This window comes from Centroberyx gerrardi, chromosome 3 (genome assembly GCF_048128805.1).
Source record: "Centroberyx gerrardi isolate f3 chromosome 3, fCenGer3.hap1.cur.20231027, whole genome shotgun sequence".
Lineage (NCBI taxonomy): Eukaryota > Metazoa > Chordata > Actinopteri > Beryciformes > Berycidae > Centroberyx > Centroberyx gerrardi.
In genome coordinates, this window is record NC_135999.1 from 610,108 (window position 1) to 630,376 (window position 20,269).

General features: G+C 44.0%; 1 protein-coding gene across 1 annotated transcript in view; it reads left to right on the forward strand.

The window, feature by feature from the left end:
- LOC139925031 (NLR family CARD domain-containing protein 3-like) overlaps window positions 1-20,269 on the forward strand; it is a 92,192-nt gene that overhangs the window by 45,814 nt on the left and 26,109 nt on the right. Inside the window, exon 3 of the mRNA XM_078291857.1 lies at window positions 1-49. This exon is cut by the window's left edge and continues 65 nt beyond it. Coding sequence (XP_078147983.1) covers window positions 1-49 — 49 coding nt within the window. The remainder of the gene's footprint in view (window positions 50-20,269) is intronic.

The window sequence follows — 20,269 nt, forward strand, 5'->3', positions numbered from 1 at the left end:
TGGGTCATCCTATTGACTTCAAACATGGACACCACTCTATTGATAAAAGGTAGAAATGTAAAACTGGTGATGAAAGCAGATGGGTTTGTTGTCATCAGACTGTCAGTCATGAGATATAAAATTGGTCTGGCCCTTCATACTGTTAGACAGTAAACACTCCTGTGTGATGGTGAGGAGCTTTGATCCTCTGTGTTTTCCAATGTTCCCACAACACCCCGATGTTTTGTATTGTATGTCAATATAACACACAGTGAGTTAGCTGGAGCAGCTTCATATCAGCCTTCTCCAAAACAACTGGATGGAGACCATTTCTTCAGAGTTCCAAAAATGTAAAAAAATTATCATAAAATTACTCCAAACAGAAGAATCCAAGTGTTGTGAAGCCAAACGATCACACTGTGGGTCCAAAAGTCCAATATTCACCTCATTATCTCCCAGATTATCTCTTGTTCTGCATTATATCTTGTTATGCAGGGTTACAGTAGCACAAAACAAAAACAAAAAGTACAAAAATAAAAAGTACAAACATGTTTCCTGTACATACAATATACAGAACACAATAGTACAACAAAACAATCTCTAAAATGCTAAATTACATGTGTAGATTAAGCAGAGTTATTGCACAGGGAACAAAGGAGTTTTTACTCCTATTGCATTTGAACCGGGGTACTCTAAATCTACGGCCTGAGGGAAGAGTTTCAAACTCAAAGTGAAGGAGGTGGTTTGTGCAGTCTAATATAGACCTGGCCTTGCGGAGAACCTGCTGGTCAAAGATAGCCATCAGAGGGGTCTGTGGGACACCTATCACCTTACCAGCCACCTTCACAATATAGCTCAGGTGGTTTTTGTCCCTGATGTTCAGGTTACCATACCAAGCAATCATAGAAAAAGTAAGAACAGATTCAATAAATGACTTGTAAAACAAAGACATCATTTTCCTATCTACATTGAAAGCATTTAACTTCCTAAGGAAGTACAAACTTTGCTGTCCATTCTTACAGACCGCATTAGAATTTGCATCAAATTTCAGGTCATCGTCAATGACTGTTCCAAGATATTTATAATGTTCTACAAATTCAATGCCAATTCCTTTGATGAAGGTCTGAGATGGTGGGTGGGATGATTTCCTTCTAAAATCAATGACCATATCCTTGGTCTTTGTGGCATTTAATTGGAGGAAGGCCTCATCACACCATTTGACAAACTCATCTACCACCGGCCCGTGCTCAGATTCGTCTTTATGGAGCAGGCTGATGATAACTGTATCATCAGCGAATTCAGGATGTGCCTGTCCCCATGCTGGCTTCTACAGTCATTGGTGTAAAGAATGTACAGCAAGGGGGACAGGACACAGCCCTGAGGAGAGCCAGTGGAAGAGGAGTGCCGTTCTGACAGAAAGCCATTCACTCTCACCCTCTGAGACCTACATGTTAAAAAATCTACAATCCAGCCCACAAAATTTACATCAAGATTAAAATAAATAAGCAATTCCCTAGCTAAAACATGTGGTTGGATAGTATTAAACGCAGATGACAAATCCAAAAATAAAAGTCTAACATGTGTGCCAGGACCTTCTAGGTGTTTATACAGGAAGTTGAGTAATGTGATTGAGGCATCCTCTACTCCCATCCCAGCCCTATATGCAAACTGCATGGGGTCCAGAGCCTCCCCCACCATTTCCAACAGTTCCCTTTTGACCAGCCTTTCAAAGGACTTCATGACCAGTGATGTCAATGCCACTGGTCTGAAGTCATTTAGCTCCTTAGGTGTTCTGCTTTTAGCCACCGGGACAACAATCGACTCCTTCCATATCTTTGGAACCCTTCGCTGCTCCAGAGACATCCTAAATATATAACAGAACACCTCACAGAGCTGTTCTGAACAATACTTAAGCAGTCTTCCTGTGATACAATCCGGCCCTGGGCTCTTATTTATCTTATTTTTCTGAAATACTGCCTTAACATCCTGAGCATCAAACAAGTTCATCTGCAAAGTCAAGGGTATCAAATCTTAAATAAAAAGTATTTAGTGCTTCAGCTAGGTCTTTGTTGCTATCATAGCCTGTAATACTAACTGGCCTGTCATTTTCCTCATTCCGTCCCATGCTGCCTTCAAATTGTTGCTGCTTAAATTTTCCGCTTATTTTTATATTGTAACTTGGCCCTCTTTATTTCCGCTCTGACCTCTCTCCTTGCCTCTCTTTTTTCTGTCACTTTTAAGGAAGGCCCTATGTTTTCTATCTAGCACATTTTTCAGGGATTTAGTAACCCATGGCTTGTTATTAGGGTACACTTTAACATGCTTCTTAAGAATGACAGTATCCTCACAAAATGCGATATAACTGCATACAGTGTCAGTGAGTTCATCAATATCTGAGGCAGAGTCCTTAAACACAGACCAATCAGTACAATCAAAGCATCCCTGTAATTTAGAAACAGCATCATCACTCCAAACCTTGCCTTCTCTTGTCTTCACCTTCTACCTCTTAAGCGTTGGCCTATATACAGGGGTGAGATAGATGGTGCTGTGGTCAGAGGAACCAAGGGGGGGCCTAGGAGAAGCCTTGTATGCTCCTTTTATAGAACCATAACACAAGTCTAGAGTCTTATTTTTCCTAGCTGGGCAGGTGACGTACTGGTAAAGATTCAGGGATTTGTTCAGTTTGCAATTATTAAAATCTCCCATTAACAAGCACAGGCATCAGGGGAAAGGAACTGGAGTCTTTGTGTCACTCTGTAGATGGTGTCAGTAGCAATTTGGGCATTTGCTTTTGGGTGTATATACACTACTATCACAAATAACTGGGGGAACTCCCTGGGGAGATAAAATGGACAGACAGAGACAGACAACAATTCGATGTTGGCTGTGCATATGGACTCCCTGATGGTGACATTATTGCACCACTGCTGATTTATATACACACAGACTCCGCCTCCTTGGGATTTCCCCAGAGCATTCGTATCCCTGTCCAGCCTGACAGGCGCTCCAAAGCTGCTGATTGTCAGATCAGAGTCGGTGTCTGTAGACGTGAGCCATGTCTCACTGAAGGCCATAATGCAGGCATCTCTGTATTCGTGTAGATGGTTTTTGCCTGCAACTCGTCAGTCTTGTTTCTGAGCGACTGAACATTTGCAAGGATTATAGAGGGGAGCGGAATGCGCCTCAGTTTCTGATGTTTTAATCTAAGTCGGACGCCTCCCCTTTTCCCTTGTCTCCTCACCTTAGCGGAGTAATTTCTGTCTCGTCCATGAGTCTTGTACCTAGAGATATCTGTGTTTAAATCTTGGATGAAAAGCGGATCCATATGCATGTCCACACAGTTCGGGTCGTCCCATTGCATTAAGAACTCCCGAGAATATTGCCTTACCAGGTGGCGTGGATGAGGTTGGAAGCTCTGGCCGTGATAGAGCCATAAATTCCATAGTATAACCATGTAAAGTATCTCCATGATGACTGTTTGCATAAATAGTCATAGACGGTCCAAAAAACACGGCAAACAATCACGGCAAACAACTTTAGACGACAAAAACGCACAGACACAAACACACCTGCTGCAGGTCGCTACAAGAGCAGCGCCCCCCAGTTTGGATTCAGAACTCTTGGATTCTGCTGTTTGAAGTAATTTTCTGTCATTTTTTACCTTTTTGGACTCTAAAGAAACGCTCTCCATTCACTCCAGTTGTTTTGCAGAAGGCTGATATGAAGCTGTGCCAGCTAACTCACTGTGTGTTATATTAACATACAAACTTCACCAGTGTTTCAACTGACATGAGGGGAGGAGATGATGACAACAATTTAATTTGTGGGTGAATTATTCCTTTAAGTGTCCATAACTGTAGAACCATGAAACATTTGAATCCTGTGCTGTGCATGAGCGAATTCAAATAATGTATTTAAAATGTGTGTGTGTGTGTGTGATAATATGACCTCATACGACCTATGACCTAATATCTGATGTTTTGTTTTTCCCAGAGTGCACCAGGAGAGGTCAGAGGTTCCCAGCGGTCAGTCTGCCCAGGAGCATCAAACAGACCTGGACTCCATATTTAAGGTGTGTAAATGTACAACAACACCTTTTACTTCACCAACAAGGGAAATGCAAAACAAACATTCAGTCTCCATGCTGCACTCTTTAGACCAGCGGGCTTTCAGTCTATGATGGATCTGATGTTGTGTTCCATGATTTTAGTAAGAAAGTTTAATTTATATATTATTCTGTTCCAGCTGCTGGAGGAGAACATCGTCACCTTTGTGAAGAATGAGCTGAAAAGGATCCAGAGGGCTCTGAGTCCAGATTACCCAGAATGCTTAGAGAGGCAGAGGGAGGATGAGGAGGTGGTGGACAGTGAGGAGGAAGAGCAGAGGAGGAGCAGAAAGGCTTTTCTGAAGATCACACTGCAGTTCCTGAGGAGAATGAAGCAGGAGGAGCTGGCTGACTCTCTGCAGAGCAGTAAGAGGCTTTTAACAGGTTTAACATGATGGAAAGGGGAGATGGTGGAAAATGGGAGATTTATGTCTGTTAGAGCCAGTTTTGTTTTTGTTTTCAAGACAATGATGCCACCCATAGGTGAAAGATTGGCAAAAGAATATGAGAGTAAATAACTTGCGGCGCCCCAGCTAATTCATTTGAATCAGGTGTGCAAGCCGTAGCTGGAAGACGCCGTCGAGCCACAGTTCTCAACCGCAACAAAGGAAGAAAGTAGAATATAAACAAAACGAGTGTAAAGAAAGGAGTTATTAGAGAGAAAACATTTTATTTGAGTTTTGCTCCTTTTGATTTCATTTGACTTGTCAAGGCCTGTTTTATTTTTCTGAATGTATTTGAGTCATTATTTGTTCGGAACAAGCCAAATAATCCAAGCCAACAAGAACACAAGATCAACAAACTGTGAGTAGCCGACCTGCGTGTTGGAACTTTACGGCGTATAGTGGCTATAGTTTTAAATAAAAGAAGCCATGACAATGTTCAAACTCTGCTGTAAATCTAAACATTTGCCAAATGAGATCTATTCATTTCAAGATTGAAAGGTAAATGAGCACAATCCCTCTGGATAATCTGGTAAAATGATTAATTTGTTAATGTGAGTGTAATACGCTGAACACAGTGGTGCACACTGGGAAAAACAATCAGCACCATGCCAGTTGTCTTTCACACTGAGCTGCACACACAGTCAGGACCTGTTTGTCCACTCACCAGTGATGAGCTGAAGAGATGCCATGGAGTGGAGATATATATACATTTACCAGGAAATGTTCACATTTCTCATGTTTACCAAAACATCCACTCATTGATGTTATTTGTTCTTTGTTCTTTCAGAAACTCCTGCTGCGTGTCAACATCAACTCAAATCCAGTCTGAAGGAGAAGTTTCAGTGTGTGTTTGAGGGGATTGCTAAAGCAGGAAACCCAACACTTCTGAATCAGATCTACACAGAGATTTACATCACAGAGGGAGAGAGTGGAGAGGTCAATGATGAACATGAGGTCAGACAGATTGAAGCAGCATCCAGGAAACCAGCGAGACCAGAAACAACAATCAAATGTGAAGACATCTTTAAACCCTTACCTGGAAGAGATAAACCAACCAGAACATTGATGACAAAGGGAGTGGCTGGCATTGGGAAAACAGTCTTAACACAGAAGTTCACTCTGGACTGGGCTGAAGACAAAGCCAACCAGGATATACAGTTCACATTTCCATTCACTTTCCGAGAGCTGAATCTGCTGAAAGGGAAAAAGTACAGCTTGGTGGAACTTCTTCATCACTTCTTTACTGAGACCAAAGAAGCAGGAATCTGCAGGTTTGACAAGTTCCAGGTTGTGTTCATCTTTGACGGTCTGGATGAGTGTCGACTTCCTCTAGACTTCCAGAACAACGAGATCCTGACTGATGTTACAGAGTCGACCTCAGTGGACGTGCTGCTGACAAACCTCATCAAGGGGAAACTGCTTCCCTCTGCTCGCCTCTGGATAACCACACGACCTGCAGCAGCCAATCAGATCCCTCCTGAGTGTGTTGACATGGTGACTGAGGTGAGAGGCTTCACTGACCCACAGAAGGAGGAGTACTTCAGGAAGAGATTCAGAGATGAGGAGCAGGCCAGAAGAATCATCTTCCACATCAAGACTTCACGAAGCCTCAACATCATGTGCCACATCCCAGTCTTCTGCTGGATCACTGCTACAGTTCTGGACCATGTGTTGAAAACCAATGAGAGAGGAGACCTGCCCAAGACCCTGACTGAGATGTACATCCACTTCCTGGTGGTTCAGTCCAAACAGCAGAACATCAAGTATCATGGGAGAGCTGAGACAGATCCACTCTGGACTACAGAGAGCAGGAAGATGATTCTCTCTCTGGGAAAACTGGCTTTTGAGCAGCTGGAGAAAGACAACCTGATCTTCTATGAAGCCAACCTGACAGAGTGTGGCATTGATATCAGAGCAGCCTCAGTGTACTCAGGAGTGTTCACACAGATCTTTAAAGAGGAGCGTGGGCTGTACCAGGACAAGGTCTTCTGCTTTCTCCATCTGAGCATTCAGGAGTTTCTGGCTGCTGTTCATGTCATCGTCTCATTCATCGACTCTGGTGTCAATCTGCTGTCAGAAACTCAGTCAACCTCCAGAGACAAATCTCAGGTAAATCTCCTCTATCAGAGTGCTGTGGACAAGGCCTTACAGAGTCCAAATGGACACCTGGACTTGTTCCTCCGCTTCCTCCTGGGTCTTTCACTGGAGACCAATCAGACTCTCCTACGAGGCCTGCTGACACAGACCGGAAGTAGCTCACAGACCAATCAGGAAACAGTCCAGTACATCAAGAAGAAGATCAAGAAGAATCCCTCTCCAGAGAGAAGCATCAATCTGTTCCACTGTCTGAATGAGCTGAATGACCGTTTTCTAGTGGAGGAGATCCAACAGTACCTGAGATCAGGAAGTCTCTCCACAGTCAAACTCTCCCCTGCTCAGTGGTCGGCTCTGGTCTTCATCTTACTGTCATCAGAAGAAGAGCTGAAGGTGTTTGACCTGAAGAAATACTCTGCTTCAGAGGAGGCTCTTCTGAGGCTGCTGCCAGTGGTCAAAGCCTCCAATAAATCTGTGTAAGTGCATAGAAAACTGGATAGATTCAAGATATGATGTGATCTTTTATACAGGAAAGAAAACTGAAATATTTTCAAAGTTCTTGTTTGTCTTCATCTCTAATTCTCCTTCAGGCTGAGTGACTATCAGCTGTCAGAGAGAAGCTGTGAAGCTCTGGCCTCAGTTCTCAGCTCCCAGTCCTCTAGTCTGAGAGAGCTGGACCTGAGTAACAGCGACCTGCAGGATTCAGGACTGAAGCTGCTCTCTGCTGGACTGGGGAGTCCACACTGTAGACTGGAGACTCTCAGGTCAGGATCACTGTTACTGTTCAACAGAGGGCCATTTAAATTCTGCTTTACATGCACACAGGGCCGGACCTAGCACATTTGGTGCCCTAGGCAACCTGCCCCAGCCCCCCAGTACATATTCACTTTGTTTCAAGAGCAAACAATAACAAACAATAAAATAATGTCAAATTTGCTTTCAAGTAAAAATAATATGTTACACGTGTTAAATAATCAAAGTATAATATGCAACAAAATAAATAAAAAGTACAAATTCACTTTGTCTCAAGAACAAACAATAACAAACAATAAAAGAATATGTGCAAATTTGCTTTCAAGTAAAAATAATGTTACACGTGTTAAATAATCAAAATACAGTATAATATGCAAAATAAATACAAAGTACAAATTCACTTTGTCTCAAGAACTATTTACATTCCATTCCCTATCATCACACTTGACTTCTACTGCTTCTGGCTTACAGTGCAATACTTCTGGCCTTCCTTGCTGCAAATTCATCAATTACATCAGCATATGAAATCTGACCACCAACCTCATGGTTAATGCTGATTACAGCCAGACCACTGAGGCGTTCTTGAGCCATGGTTGACCTTAAGTATGTTTTTATGAGTTTTAACTTCGAAAAACTCCTCTCAGCTGAAGCTACTGTTACTGGTAGAGTTGCACTGATCCGCAGAGCAATACACAAGTTGAGGTATATTTCTGTGAGCTGCTTTGTATGAATGAATTTCAACAACTCAAGAGTTGTCATGCTCTTTGATGGCAAGTCAGGTACATTTTCCAACTCCTGAGCCAGCTCCTTCCCATCCAAATCAGATTGCCCTCCATGGCTTAAGGTGTGTGCAAGTGCCTCCGCTTGCTTCATCAGCTCTTGGTGTGGCAGGTCTTGGAAGTTTGACAGAATGCCAAACTTGTCTTCCACATCTTCAAGAGTGGAAAACCTCTCCTTTAGTGCTGACACTGCAGCATCCACCACCACGTTAAAGTAGGTTGCCTCCAGATTTTGCAAGGCATCCCACAATGGCTCATCAGGACACTCGTATGAGAAGTGCCTCTTTGTGGACCTCAGCCGCTTTTGCACAAGGACTGCGTCCACATTCATGTCTTCACACATGTCCTTGGCTGACGTTTGTGCAGCCACAAAGCCTGTGGCTCTGTAGGACTCGAGAGCTTTTTCAGTCTTTTTCAGTAGATTACTGCTACATCCACTTGCATTGTTTGGGACTGCATGAGTTTGCTCACCTGCTGAATTTGACTCAACATGTCATACCAGACCACTGTGCACAGTGAAAAGCGGAATGACCTCACTTCTTCTGCCGGAGACTGGGCTTCAATCCGGATGGTTGGGTCTTTGGCCTGGTTTCTCACCTCAAGCAATGCCTCTCTCACAGCTGCGGCTTCATATCGCAGAGGCTCTACAGCTTTCACTCTGCTCTCCCATCTGGTTTCTGACCACATTTTGAGCGAAAGGTTGATGTGTTTTTTGAGGATGGCCCATCTCTATGTAGAGGCAGAAAACAGGCAGTATAGCTTCTGCACAATACCAAAATATGATATGGCATCTCTGGAGCTTTTGGCAGCATCACAAAGTACCAGATTGAGTGTATGTGCCCCACAAGGCACAAACAAAGCTCTTGGGTTCAATTGCAGTAACCTGGCCTGTACTCTCTTGTTCTTCCCTCTCATATTTGCGCCGTTGTCGTAAGACTGTCCTCTGCAGTCATCAAAGGCAATCTGCAAATCCCCCAGCCTCTTCAAAATCAGGGTGGACAAACTTTCACTAGTGGACTCCTCTGCCACTAGGAATGGCATGAAGTGCTCTTTAACCTGGGGGTCTTCTTCTTCCAATGACACAATTCTGATTACTACTGACAGCTGTTCAGTGTGGCTGACATCCAGGGTGCAATCTAAAATGAGGGAAAAGTACTTGCATTTCTTTATTTCTTGCACAATTGTTGATAGAATCTTTCCACTGATGCATTCAATCAACTCATTCTGAATGGTTTTGCCCAAGTAGTTGAAATGTGATGTTTGAGTTTCAATCTTGTGGACGTGGTCTTTCATCACTGGGTCAAACTGCGCCAAAAGCTCAACCTCTTTCAAAAAGTTTCCATTTGAAGGAGAGTGGAGTCTTTCTGTCTTTCCTCTCAATGCCATATTTCGCACTGCCAGAGACTGTACAATAGCAACCAGTCGTGTCAGCACTGCTCTCCACCGACTCTGCTCTGCGTCAAGGAGGGCCTGCTCTTGTTTGTCTATGGTTGTACCTTGTTTTAATCGAATTGCCAGTTCTTTCCATGACGCCAAGTTTTTCAGGTGTTCCGGACTATTTTCATGGCTGTTCAAAACAGCACTTGCATTTTTCCAATCAGAAAGTCCTTCATTTGTTAAATGAATTTGTTTTGCAGAGAAAAGTTTACAACAAAAACAAAAAAGACTGTTTTTGTTTTTTGAATATGTCAGCCGACTTCTTTTGATCCTTTCTCCATTTACTAAGGTCCTGCTGAAGTACTGGCGGTGGCAACTTCTCCCATCATCTCTCCTTGGAAATATGGTTTCAGGTGTTACCTGATATGGTCCAGGTCCTCTCCTAACAAACTCTGTCCTCATTTTGTCTGTGAGATGTGAAGGCCAGTCAGCAGGATCGGTTGGTAGTGGATCATCTGTCTTTGCTGCATCTGGAGGGCACATAAAGCACACTTTCACCTCATATTCACAATAACTTCACACACACACACACACACACACACACACACACACACACACACATATATATTTATATATATAGAGAGATATATATACATAAAACAGTATTTATAAAAATAAAAAAAATTGTTTCCAAATGAGATATGTAATAACAATGTAATGTTACTGTATGACTGCATAATGAATGGTTCATGTAGTTAATGTAAGCGTAACCTAATATTGTTTTAAAGAGAACATCCTTGAGCCAACTGAGATAAATAAAACATGAGGACAATTAGGCTTATAGCTAAAAATCTTTAACATATATTGACACATTGCACTCACCTGAGGAAGCCGGCACAGGCTCAGCTGGCTGTTCCTCGTCATTTGATGCAGCAGGTGGTGGTCCCAGATATTTTAAAAGTGAATCTAAAATGATGAATGTGATATAACAATGTTAACAAAAATGTGTATTATGAACATTTGAATCATTTCCATTTGTTAAAATGTAGCTAAGCTATTATTAAGTTATTAAGCATTTGCATTTTGGTGTATTTGGACTAGGGGTGGGAAAGTTTTTGTACACTTTCGTACACTTTTTTGTAAATGATTACATGTCCATTTTTCTCCAATATGAGTAATTTTTTTAGTTTAGATTGTAGGACCATATCTGTGATTGCTTATGTAGCAAGTGAGATTTGCTAAATTAGAAATTGTAGTTGAACCAGTAGACCAGAGATGCACAGAAGATTAGGAGAGACAGTTTTCTGGCATTTGTGGTGCTCCCTATTGGTCAATATTTAAATGGCTTTGCACATATGTTCATTCATTATATCTGAACATGTTGTCCAAGTTTCATGATGATTGGACCATCTATCACAAAGTTATGACAATTTAGCTTATAGGCCACGCCTCCGTCAAGTCAAGTCAAGTCAAGTTTATTTATATAGCCCTTTATCACAAGCATGTCTCAGAGGACTTTACAGAGAATGTGTCTAGCTAGATCTAACTAAACACACTCAGTGGTAAACAAAATTTATGTAGGACAAACAGTGAAAAACACAAGGTGGGTAGGAGCAGATTTAGCACGACAAACAATCTACCTATTCTACATAGCCTAACCTACCTGGCACCCCAGCCTTAGATCCTAAAAGCACACAAGGAAAAACTCCCAGGAAAAACCTTAGTAGGAAAACTTGGAAGAAACCTTGGGGTGGGCTGAGGCAAATAGGGATCCCCCTCAGGACGGCTTAGCGTGCAATAGGTGCCTGGTAAAACATTGACAGAGTCATGGGCAACAATAATGACAGGAGAAAACCGAGAGAGACAAAAGAAGGAGAAGCAGCATGCGGCGATGAGAAGGGGCTGAGGCCAGCACTAAAGGAGCGAGGACAGCAGTCGTAATTCAGCATCCAGGTGGGAACAGCGGAAGGGAAGAGCAAAGCAGCACTGACGAGCCATGACAGCACCCGTCACTGCCAGGTAGAACACTGCACTGGAGTCAGAGAAGAGGAGAGAGAGGAAGCAGCGTACACACGCACACACAGCACACCCAAGACACACACACATGTACAGACGAAGGGGAGAAAACAGCAGCAACAGAACACACAAGAGACACGTTGGGCAGGAACAGGACCAAGGCCGGTGCCGACAACCGCCAGGCCGGAGCAACACCTGTCCACTGACAGGTGGAACACTGGACCGGAGTCTGGGGAAGGGGAGAGAAGACAGCTGCACACAGAACACACGTCAGAGCACGTCGGGTGGGAGCGGCAGCAGGGATGGGACTAAGGCATGCACTGGCGACCACTGCACTGCACCGGAGTCTGAGAAAGGGGGGAGAGACAGGTGTAGACAAAGACAACGCTCACACGGAGAGAGAGAAATCCAGGTGGAAGCAGTGTCAGGGATAGGACTAAGGCCAGCACCGAAGACCATCAGGGTCAGAGGAATCTGAGAAAGGGTGGAGAAAACCAGCCGCACACACACACACACACACACACACACACACACAGAGCTGTGCAGAAGCAGCACAAAACCCAGACGTATTTGGGCACAGACACGCTCATACAGACAGCAGATAGAAAGTGATTAGACATGCGCTATGCTATGTTCCCAACGGCAAATTTCTATATAAATACTGTCTAGTCTAGGGTAAGAGAAAAGACTGTGTCGAGCCCAGGCCAACGGTGCTAAGGTAGGTCGTAAGATTGCGAGAAGAGATAGGTTTTGAGTCTAGATTTGAAGATTTCGACAGAATTAGCTTCCCTGACTGTGAGAGGTAGCTGGTTCCAGAGATAGGGAGCTCGGTAGGAGAACGCTCTACTGCCTGCTGATTTTTTCTTGATTCTACAGACAATAAGGTAGCCAGCGTCCTGCGATCGGAGGGCACGAGGTGGAATATAAGGGATGATGAGGTCTGATAGATATGATGGTGCAAGCCCATGTAACGATTTATAAGCTAACAGAAGCACCTTAAAGTCAGATCTGCCTTGAATTGGGAGCCAGTGAAGGGAGGTTAGGATTGGAGTAATGTGGTCAAATTTTCTAGTTCTGGTTAGTATTCTGGCAGCAGCATTTTGCACGAGATGTAGGTTTTTAATACTGCAGTTAGGTAGGCCAGAGAGTAAGACATTACAATAATCAAGTATTGATGAAACAAAAGCGTGTATTAAGGTTTCAGCATCCGCCGTATTTAGCAGGGAGCGAATTTTTGAGATATTGCGAAGGTGGAAGAATGCTATCTTAGTGATTTCCTTAATGTGAGCATCGAATGAGAGAGCTGAGTGGAAAGTAACGCCAAGGTTTTTAACTGTGGAACTCTGGGTAATTAAGCAATCCCCAAAGTTTAAAGTAAGGTCTGCAACAAGAGGCAGTTGGGTTTTTTGGGCCAACAACTAGCATCTCAGTTTTGTTGGCATTTAGTCACAAGAAGTCAAAACTTCTTGCGACTTCAATTGACATCCAATTTGTGACAGCGATTAGGCATAATTCTAGGTTTGAAAGTTGTAAACGGTCATCAGGTCTAATTGGTATGTAAATTTGAGTATCGTCCGCGTAACAGTGAAATTTAATACCATAACTGCGGAAAATTTCACCAAGAGGTAGCATGTAAATGGAGAAAAGCAAAGGTCCGAGCACAGAGCCCTGCGGTACGCCAAAGTTAACTTTAGAGTAATCAGATATAGCATTTTTATGTGAGACACAGTGCGTTCTATCAGATAGGTAGGAATTTAGCCAGGAAAGCGCAGAGTCGCGGATGCCAACGTAGCTCGCTAGGCGGTTTAAGAGAATATTATGATCGACTGTATCAAATGCCGCACTCAAATCAAGTAGGATAAGAACAAAGAAGAGTCGGAATCTGAGGCGAGGAGTAGGTCGTTTACCACTTTTGTGAGAGCAGTCTCAGTGCTATGAAGAGACCTAAAACCAGATTGAAAGGGTTCGAAGAGACTATTACACGAGAGGTAGTCAGTTAATTGGGTAGAAACTATTCTTTCCAAGACTTTAGAGAGGAAGGGGAGATTGGTCTAAAGTTATTAAGAACATCAGGATCAAGGTTAGATTTTTTGAGCAAAGGTTTAATTACGGCTGATTTGAAGGACGAGGGCACAATGCCAGAGGAGAGAGAGGTGTTAATGATATTGAGTAGGGAGGGGCCTAACATTGGGAGAAGTTCCTTAACCAATTTAGCAGGAAGAGGGTCAGATAAGCTGGTTGTGGATTTAGAGGAAAGTACTAATTTATAGAAGGTGTCTAAGGAGACAGTCTCAAATTGCGAGAGTACGGCGGGGGTCTCTATTGCGTCTAATGCACGATTAGGAGAGGGATCGACGCCCTCGGTGGGTAAGGCATTGCTAATCTCATCTCTAATACAATCAATTTTGTGATTGAAGAAATTAAGAAAGTCATTTGCAATAAATGGAGAACAGGGGAGGGTTTGCGAGTAAGTTTTGCTACCGTGTCGAATAGAAAGTTCGGGTTATCTTTATTAGTGTTAATAAGATCTGAGTAGTAGGAGGTCCTAGCGGCGGAGAGCTTACGCTTGTAAATCATTAGGCTATCACTCCAAGATAGCCGAAAGACCTCGAGTTTAGATGAGCGCCATTTGCGTTCTAGCTTTCAACACGCCTGTTTTTGTGCACGAGTTTCATCAGTAAACCAGGGCGACGGTTTCTTTAGACGGCGGGTCTTTATGAGTAGGGGCGCAACAGAGTCAAGCGAGTCAATTAGAATAGAGTTAAAGTTATCCGTGAACTCGTCGAGGGAACCGATTCCTTCAGGGAGAGAGGCAAGAGTTTTAGGTAGGAGATCAGCGAGTTTTGTAGTTGTGGAAGTATCAATACGGCGGATGCTGTAGGTATCAACTAGATTAGAATGCCGACAGGGCAGAGTAATTTGAAATTTAATGAGATAATGATCTGATAATGCCGGTGGATACGGCAAAACTTCTAAGTCTGACACGTTAATACCACGAGCAAGGACCAGATCAAGAGTGTTGCCGTTAGAATGGGTCTGTTCGTGAACCAACTGAGTAAAGCCAAAAGTGTCAATTAGGGACGAAAAGGCTTTGCTAAGTGGATTAGTTTTTGCAATTTAGATGAATATTGAAATCACCGATAATTAGGATGTTATCCGTACGAGTTACAAGGTCAGAGAGGAAATTGGAAAATTCTTCTAAAAAAGATGAATAGGGCCCAGGAGGGCGATAAAGGATAATTAGGTAGAAAGGCAGGATACCAGAGTGGTTAAGGCCCATGCTAACTGGAATGGACGGGCGCATAGTGAGCATCTCACAGGATGAGAGTTTATTACTTAGATCTGGTGAAAGGTTCAGACTCGAATTGAAGATTAGGCCAACGCCTCCACCTTTCTCAGATGTCCGAGCAACATGCGAGTTGGTAAAATTAGAGGGGGAAGCTTCATTTAAAGGGAGAACATCATTTGGCTTTAGCCAGGTTTCACATAATCCCATTATGTCAATACTATGTTCTGTAATTAAGTCATTGACCAGCAGGGCTTTGTTAGCGAGTGATCGGATATTAATGAATCCGAATCGTATGCGCTTTGTGTTGCTAGTAGTTTTGGGACGCTCAGCATTGCGAATAGGTTTAATCTCAATTATGTTACTACTATTTGTTCCAGGCGGCGGCCGAGGACGACGGGAGGAGAGACGGGGAAGGGATACGGTGTTGATTTGCGAGTACGCAATAGAGTTCGTTGTAGAGTCAGTGCTGCTGCCAGAAGGGTCGATATGAATAAGGTTATACTGAGAATGTTTGGCTCGGCGATGGCAAAAGGTGGCACAGCGAGGGCGGCGAGGGCGGGACACAGTCAAGATTGGGTACACTAAGCTACCTGAACTATCAGACTCCAAATCCGCACTAGGTGAAATCCTAGCAGGCTGTCTAACAACCTGCAACCCAGCATGCCTTAGGGGAGTGTGTCATACCTGCCTCAGGCACCTGTCCATGTTCCTAGACAAAATGTGGGCGCCCAACCCAGTAGGGTGTATGCCATCTGTCTTAAGCATGCCAGGTTTAGCCCAGAAGGAGGGCCAGTTATCTAAAAACATAAAACCCTGTTGCTCACAATACTTGGCCAGCCAGCGATTAAGGGCGACTAATCTGCTGTAGATATCATCATTAAGTGTGACGGGGAGGGGACCAGAGACAATTAAGCGATGCCGACTCATCTTGCTGGCGAGGTCACATGTCCTAATTATGCTGTGTTTAGTGACCTCCGACTGTTTCATCCTAGCGTTGTTGGTGCTGACATGTACTACGATGTTATCATGAGTAGCCTGGTTAGCCTGGTTGTTGTGTGCCTTATCCACATGTCTATGCCTGTTTGTCAGCACCCTAAGAGTAGCCTCTATGTCGGGAACTCTGGCCCCTGGTAGACAGATTATTTCGGCTGGTGCTTCTAGCCTAATGTTACGGGTTATGGAGTCACCTATAAGTAAGATGCGTGGTTTAGAGCGGGGCCCAAGGAGCCGGGGCGGCAGGCTGGCCACAGGGACTACCAAGCGGAGCAAAACGATTCTCAACCAGGGGCGACGGTTGAAAATCGGGCCGTACAACAGACGGCTGGCTCATGGCCAGAGTTACTAACTAGCAAGAAATAAGCCCACAAGATAGGGCTAATAGCGAAAGCTGCTAACTAGCTGTGGCTAGGTAAACAAGCAAGGCTAACAGATGATACTAAATTGCTACAGATAAACCAACAGAAGTTGAGAGGGGAGATGCAGAAGAAATTGAAGGATATGCAGTTCACAGGTTGAAGGGGAGGAATTAAGAGGGAGAGGTTAGAGGAAAAAACGAATAATAAAAAAGCAAAAAAAAAAACGAATAATATTCCGCGACGACGTCAGGAGGATGCTAGCAGCGTGCTAGCAGCGTGGCACTGGAACCGGAAGGAAGAATACAGGAAGAATAACCAGCTGATCGACAGGGGCAGAGGGGCTCCAAAAGCTGAGAGGCTGAGACTGAGTTCAAAGGAGGGGCAACGATTGTCTTTGGCTATTAACTTTAAGTTAATATCTTCAAAACTACAGTAGATATCAACAATCTATGAACAAAATTTAAGGAGCGTAGGACCGTAGATGTTACTGACCAATTTTGGTGGTAATCGGTCAAACGGTGTAGGAGGAGATGTTAAAAATTTGTTTTTCAAAGAATTCAAAATATCTCAAAAATTTTCCAGGTGAACCTTGGGGTCCTTATGGCAAATTTGTAGAGTACAGTCAGGTGGACATGTGTACCAAGTTTCATGTAAATCGGACAATCGGTGTGGGAGATACGGCACTTTAAACTTTTTATTTTTGACCTTAAATTATAGCGCCACCATCAGGCCGATGGGGGTCATATTTCATGTGAGTCTAATTGAAGCCATACTAGACCATGGTGTGAAGTTTCATGGCTCTAGCATTTACCATCTCACAGGAAATTGAGCCCAAAGAGAAAAGCAATAATAATTTTTACCAGTGCAAATTTCATACAAATCTCCATAATTGCCTGAACAATTCTCTTGACAAATTTCAATACAATATAATGCACCATTGGTGAGATATGGGTCCAAATAGCATGGACATTAATTTTATCAGTTAATTAATAATAGTTATAATCATCATAAACATATGAATTTAAATCAGTTCTTCCTCTAGGGGTCATCAATGTCCATACCAAATTTGAAAAGATTCTTATAAAAACTGTTCAAGTTATCGCGTTCACACAAAGGATCTGCGGCGGACAAGGCGGTGGCGGGTGGAGTGAATCCATAATATCCCCGAAACACATCTCGAGGATATAATGAAATTCAGGTGCCAACAGTTTGTGGCGATCGCCCAAATTGTGTTGTTATGGATAATGGGAGATATGTTTCCGGCTATCAGTCTGTTTTTTTTCACTCACCTCCACACACCCACCAGTCCTGTCAACCAGTGATATGGGTCTGATTTACCCGCTTTCGGATAGACGGATAATGGGGAGGTACTTTTTCCAAACCAATCAATCCAGCACACCAGGAGGGGGGGAGCTTAGCAACCATGTTGCTCTCTTCCTGGCAAATGCGCCTTGGACCATACAACCTCCCTTACCAGAAGTGTCTGACCTCTTGGAAAAGGCAGCTCAGGACTCACATCTGGAAGGAGAAATGAGAGAGAGGCTTATGGAGATGCTGCAATACAACAATGATGTCTGTACCACCAAAGTAGGACGCGCTGGTTTGCTCAAACACCAAATATTTCTAACTGATGATGTGCCAATAAAACAGAAACCTTACCGTCTCTCTCCACCGAAGCAAAAGGTGTTAAAAGAGCTGCTGGATGAAATGTTGGAAAATAATGTGATAGAACCTTCATCTTCAGCATGGGCTTCTCCAGTGGTAATCGTCCCCAGGAAAAATGGAAAACCCAGATTCTGTGTGGATTACAGAAAACCCAATGCCAAGACACATACCGATGCTTATCCCATCCCTACCATCCAGGAAATCCTTGAGTCCCTTGCTGGAGCCACAGTGTTCTCAGGTCTAGATCTTAACAGTGGATACTGAAAAGTGGAGATGGATCCGGATTCCCGAGCCAAGACTGCTTTCATCTGTCCATACGGCCTATACCAGTTCAAAGTAATGCCCTTTGGCTTGAAAAATGCCCCTGCCACCTTCCAAAGGCTCATGGATATGGTCTTAGGAGAACTCAAGGGGTGCACTGGCTTTGTGTACTTGGATGATATAATCTATTCTGATTCCTGGCAACAACATTTCAAGGACGTCCAAGCCATCATGGACAAGCTCAGGCAGGCAGGCCTCACTGTAAATGTGAAGAAAAGTAAATTCTTCCGTACCTCCCTGACATTCCTTGGACATGTCGTGTCTTCAGACGGGGTTCAGGTGGACCCAGAGAAAACACAGGCTGTCCAAAACTTCCCAGTGCCCAACAACAGAAAATCTCTTGAGCGGTTCCTGGGCATGGCTGGATGGTACCATCGGTTTGTGCCAAATTTTTCACAAATTTCAGAGCCTCTCAATGCCCTGAAAAGAAAGGGGGTTAAGTTCTGTTGGTCACCTGAATGCCAAACTGCCTTTGACACTCTTAAAAAGCACTTGATGAGTCCTCCTGTCTTGGGACATCCAAACTTCAATCTCCCGTTCCTAGTTTACACAGATGCCAGTGAGGTAGGTCTTGGTGTCGTACTGGTTCAACGAACAGAACTAGGTAATGAAGAAATCCTGGCCTATGGCAGCCGTAGTCTCAGTGGAATGCCCAGCAGAAAGACCCTGAATGTCAAACTCTTTACCAAAACATTGTGGAGAAGGGTGAAATACAGGTGAATACCAATACCATTTTTACCATCTTTGAGGATTTAATCTACCAGGTTGTAAGGTTGCCTTATAAAACCATGTACCAGATATACATACCTGAGAGCCTTCGATCACAGCTCCTGACATCATTCTATCAAGGCCCTCTTGCCGGCCAGCTGGGAAGATACAAAACCTACCGAAGGATGCAGAGTCTTGTTTACTGGCCAAAACTGAGCTGGGATGTCAAGCAGTATGTGACAAATTGTCAAGTCTGCTAACTTTACAAACCCGAAAGCCGCAAGCCAGCAGGAAAACTACAATAAACAGTGGTATGTCGCCCCTGGGAAATGCTGGGGATGGATTTAATGGGTCCCTTCCCCAGGAGCTCCAGCAGAGATCTCTACCTACTTGTTTTTGTGGATTACTACTCAAGGAGGGTGGAGCTCTTTCCTTTAAGGAAAGCTACGGCTGAGTCCATTTCTCGCATCCTCACCCAGGACATTTTCACCCGATGGGGAATACCGGACTACGTCCTTTCTGACAGAGGCTCCCAATTTGTCTCCACCATCTTCCAAGCCACCTGCAAATCATGGAATGTGTCACACAAACTAACGTCTGCCTACCACCCTCAGACAAATCTAACAGAACGAATAAACCGGACCTTAAAGACCATGATAGCCTCCTACCTTGGCTCCAGGCATAAACACTGGGATAAACACCTTCCTGAGTTCAGGTTTGCCTTGAACTCTGCGGTACAGGAGTCCACAGGAGTTACCCCGGCTGAACTCAACCTCCACCGGCCACTCAGGGGACCACTGGATGTATTGCTACAGCCCTGAGATGCTGTGCCTGATTCTCCAGCTTATCCAAAAATCTCACAGCTCGATGACCTTAAGGCTTTTGTCTCAAAAAACCTTTCTCTAGCCCGTAAGCAACAGAAAAGGAACTATGATAAGCATCGCAGAGAGATGAATTTGGAAGAGCAGGCCCAAGTCTGGCTACGTGCCCACCCCTTTTCCAAGGCTGAGAAGTCATTCACAGCAAAACTTGCTCCGAAATGGCAAGGCCCCTACCGTGTTATTCAGCAGGTTGGGCCTCTAAACTATGAGGTGGTTCCGGAGGATAGTGGAGAAGACAGACGGATTGTACACATCTCCCGCCTCAAACCTTGCTACCCAACTGCACAGCAAGTGGAAGAGCAGCAAGTGGAAGAGCAGCAACGCCAGCGGTTGAAGGAGATATTTGAGGAAGAGACTGAGGATGAGGACTTCTTTGGATTTCCAAATGCAAGCCCTGCTTCTCCATCCGGTTCCCCGGGGGAATGGAAAGCGCAGAGTGAGGTTGATAATCACAGCTACAAACCATCGGCATATGAATCTGATTCTGTGGAGGAGGAGAAT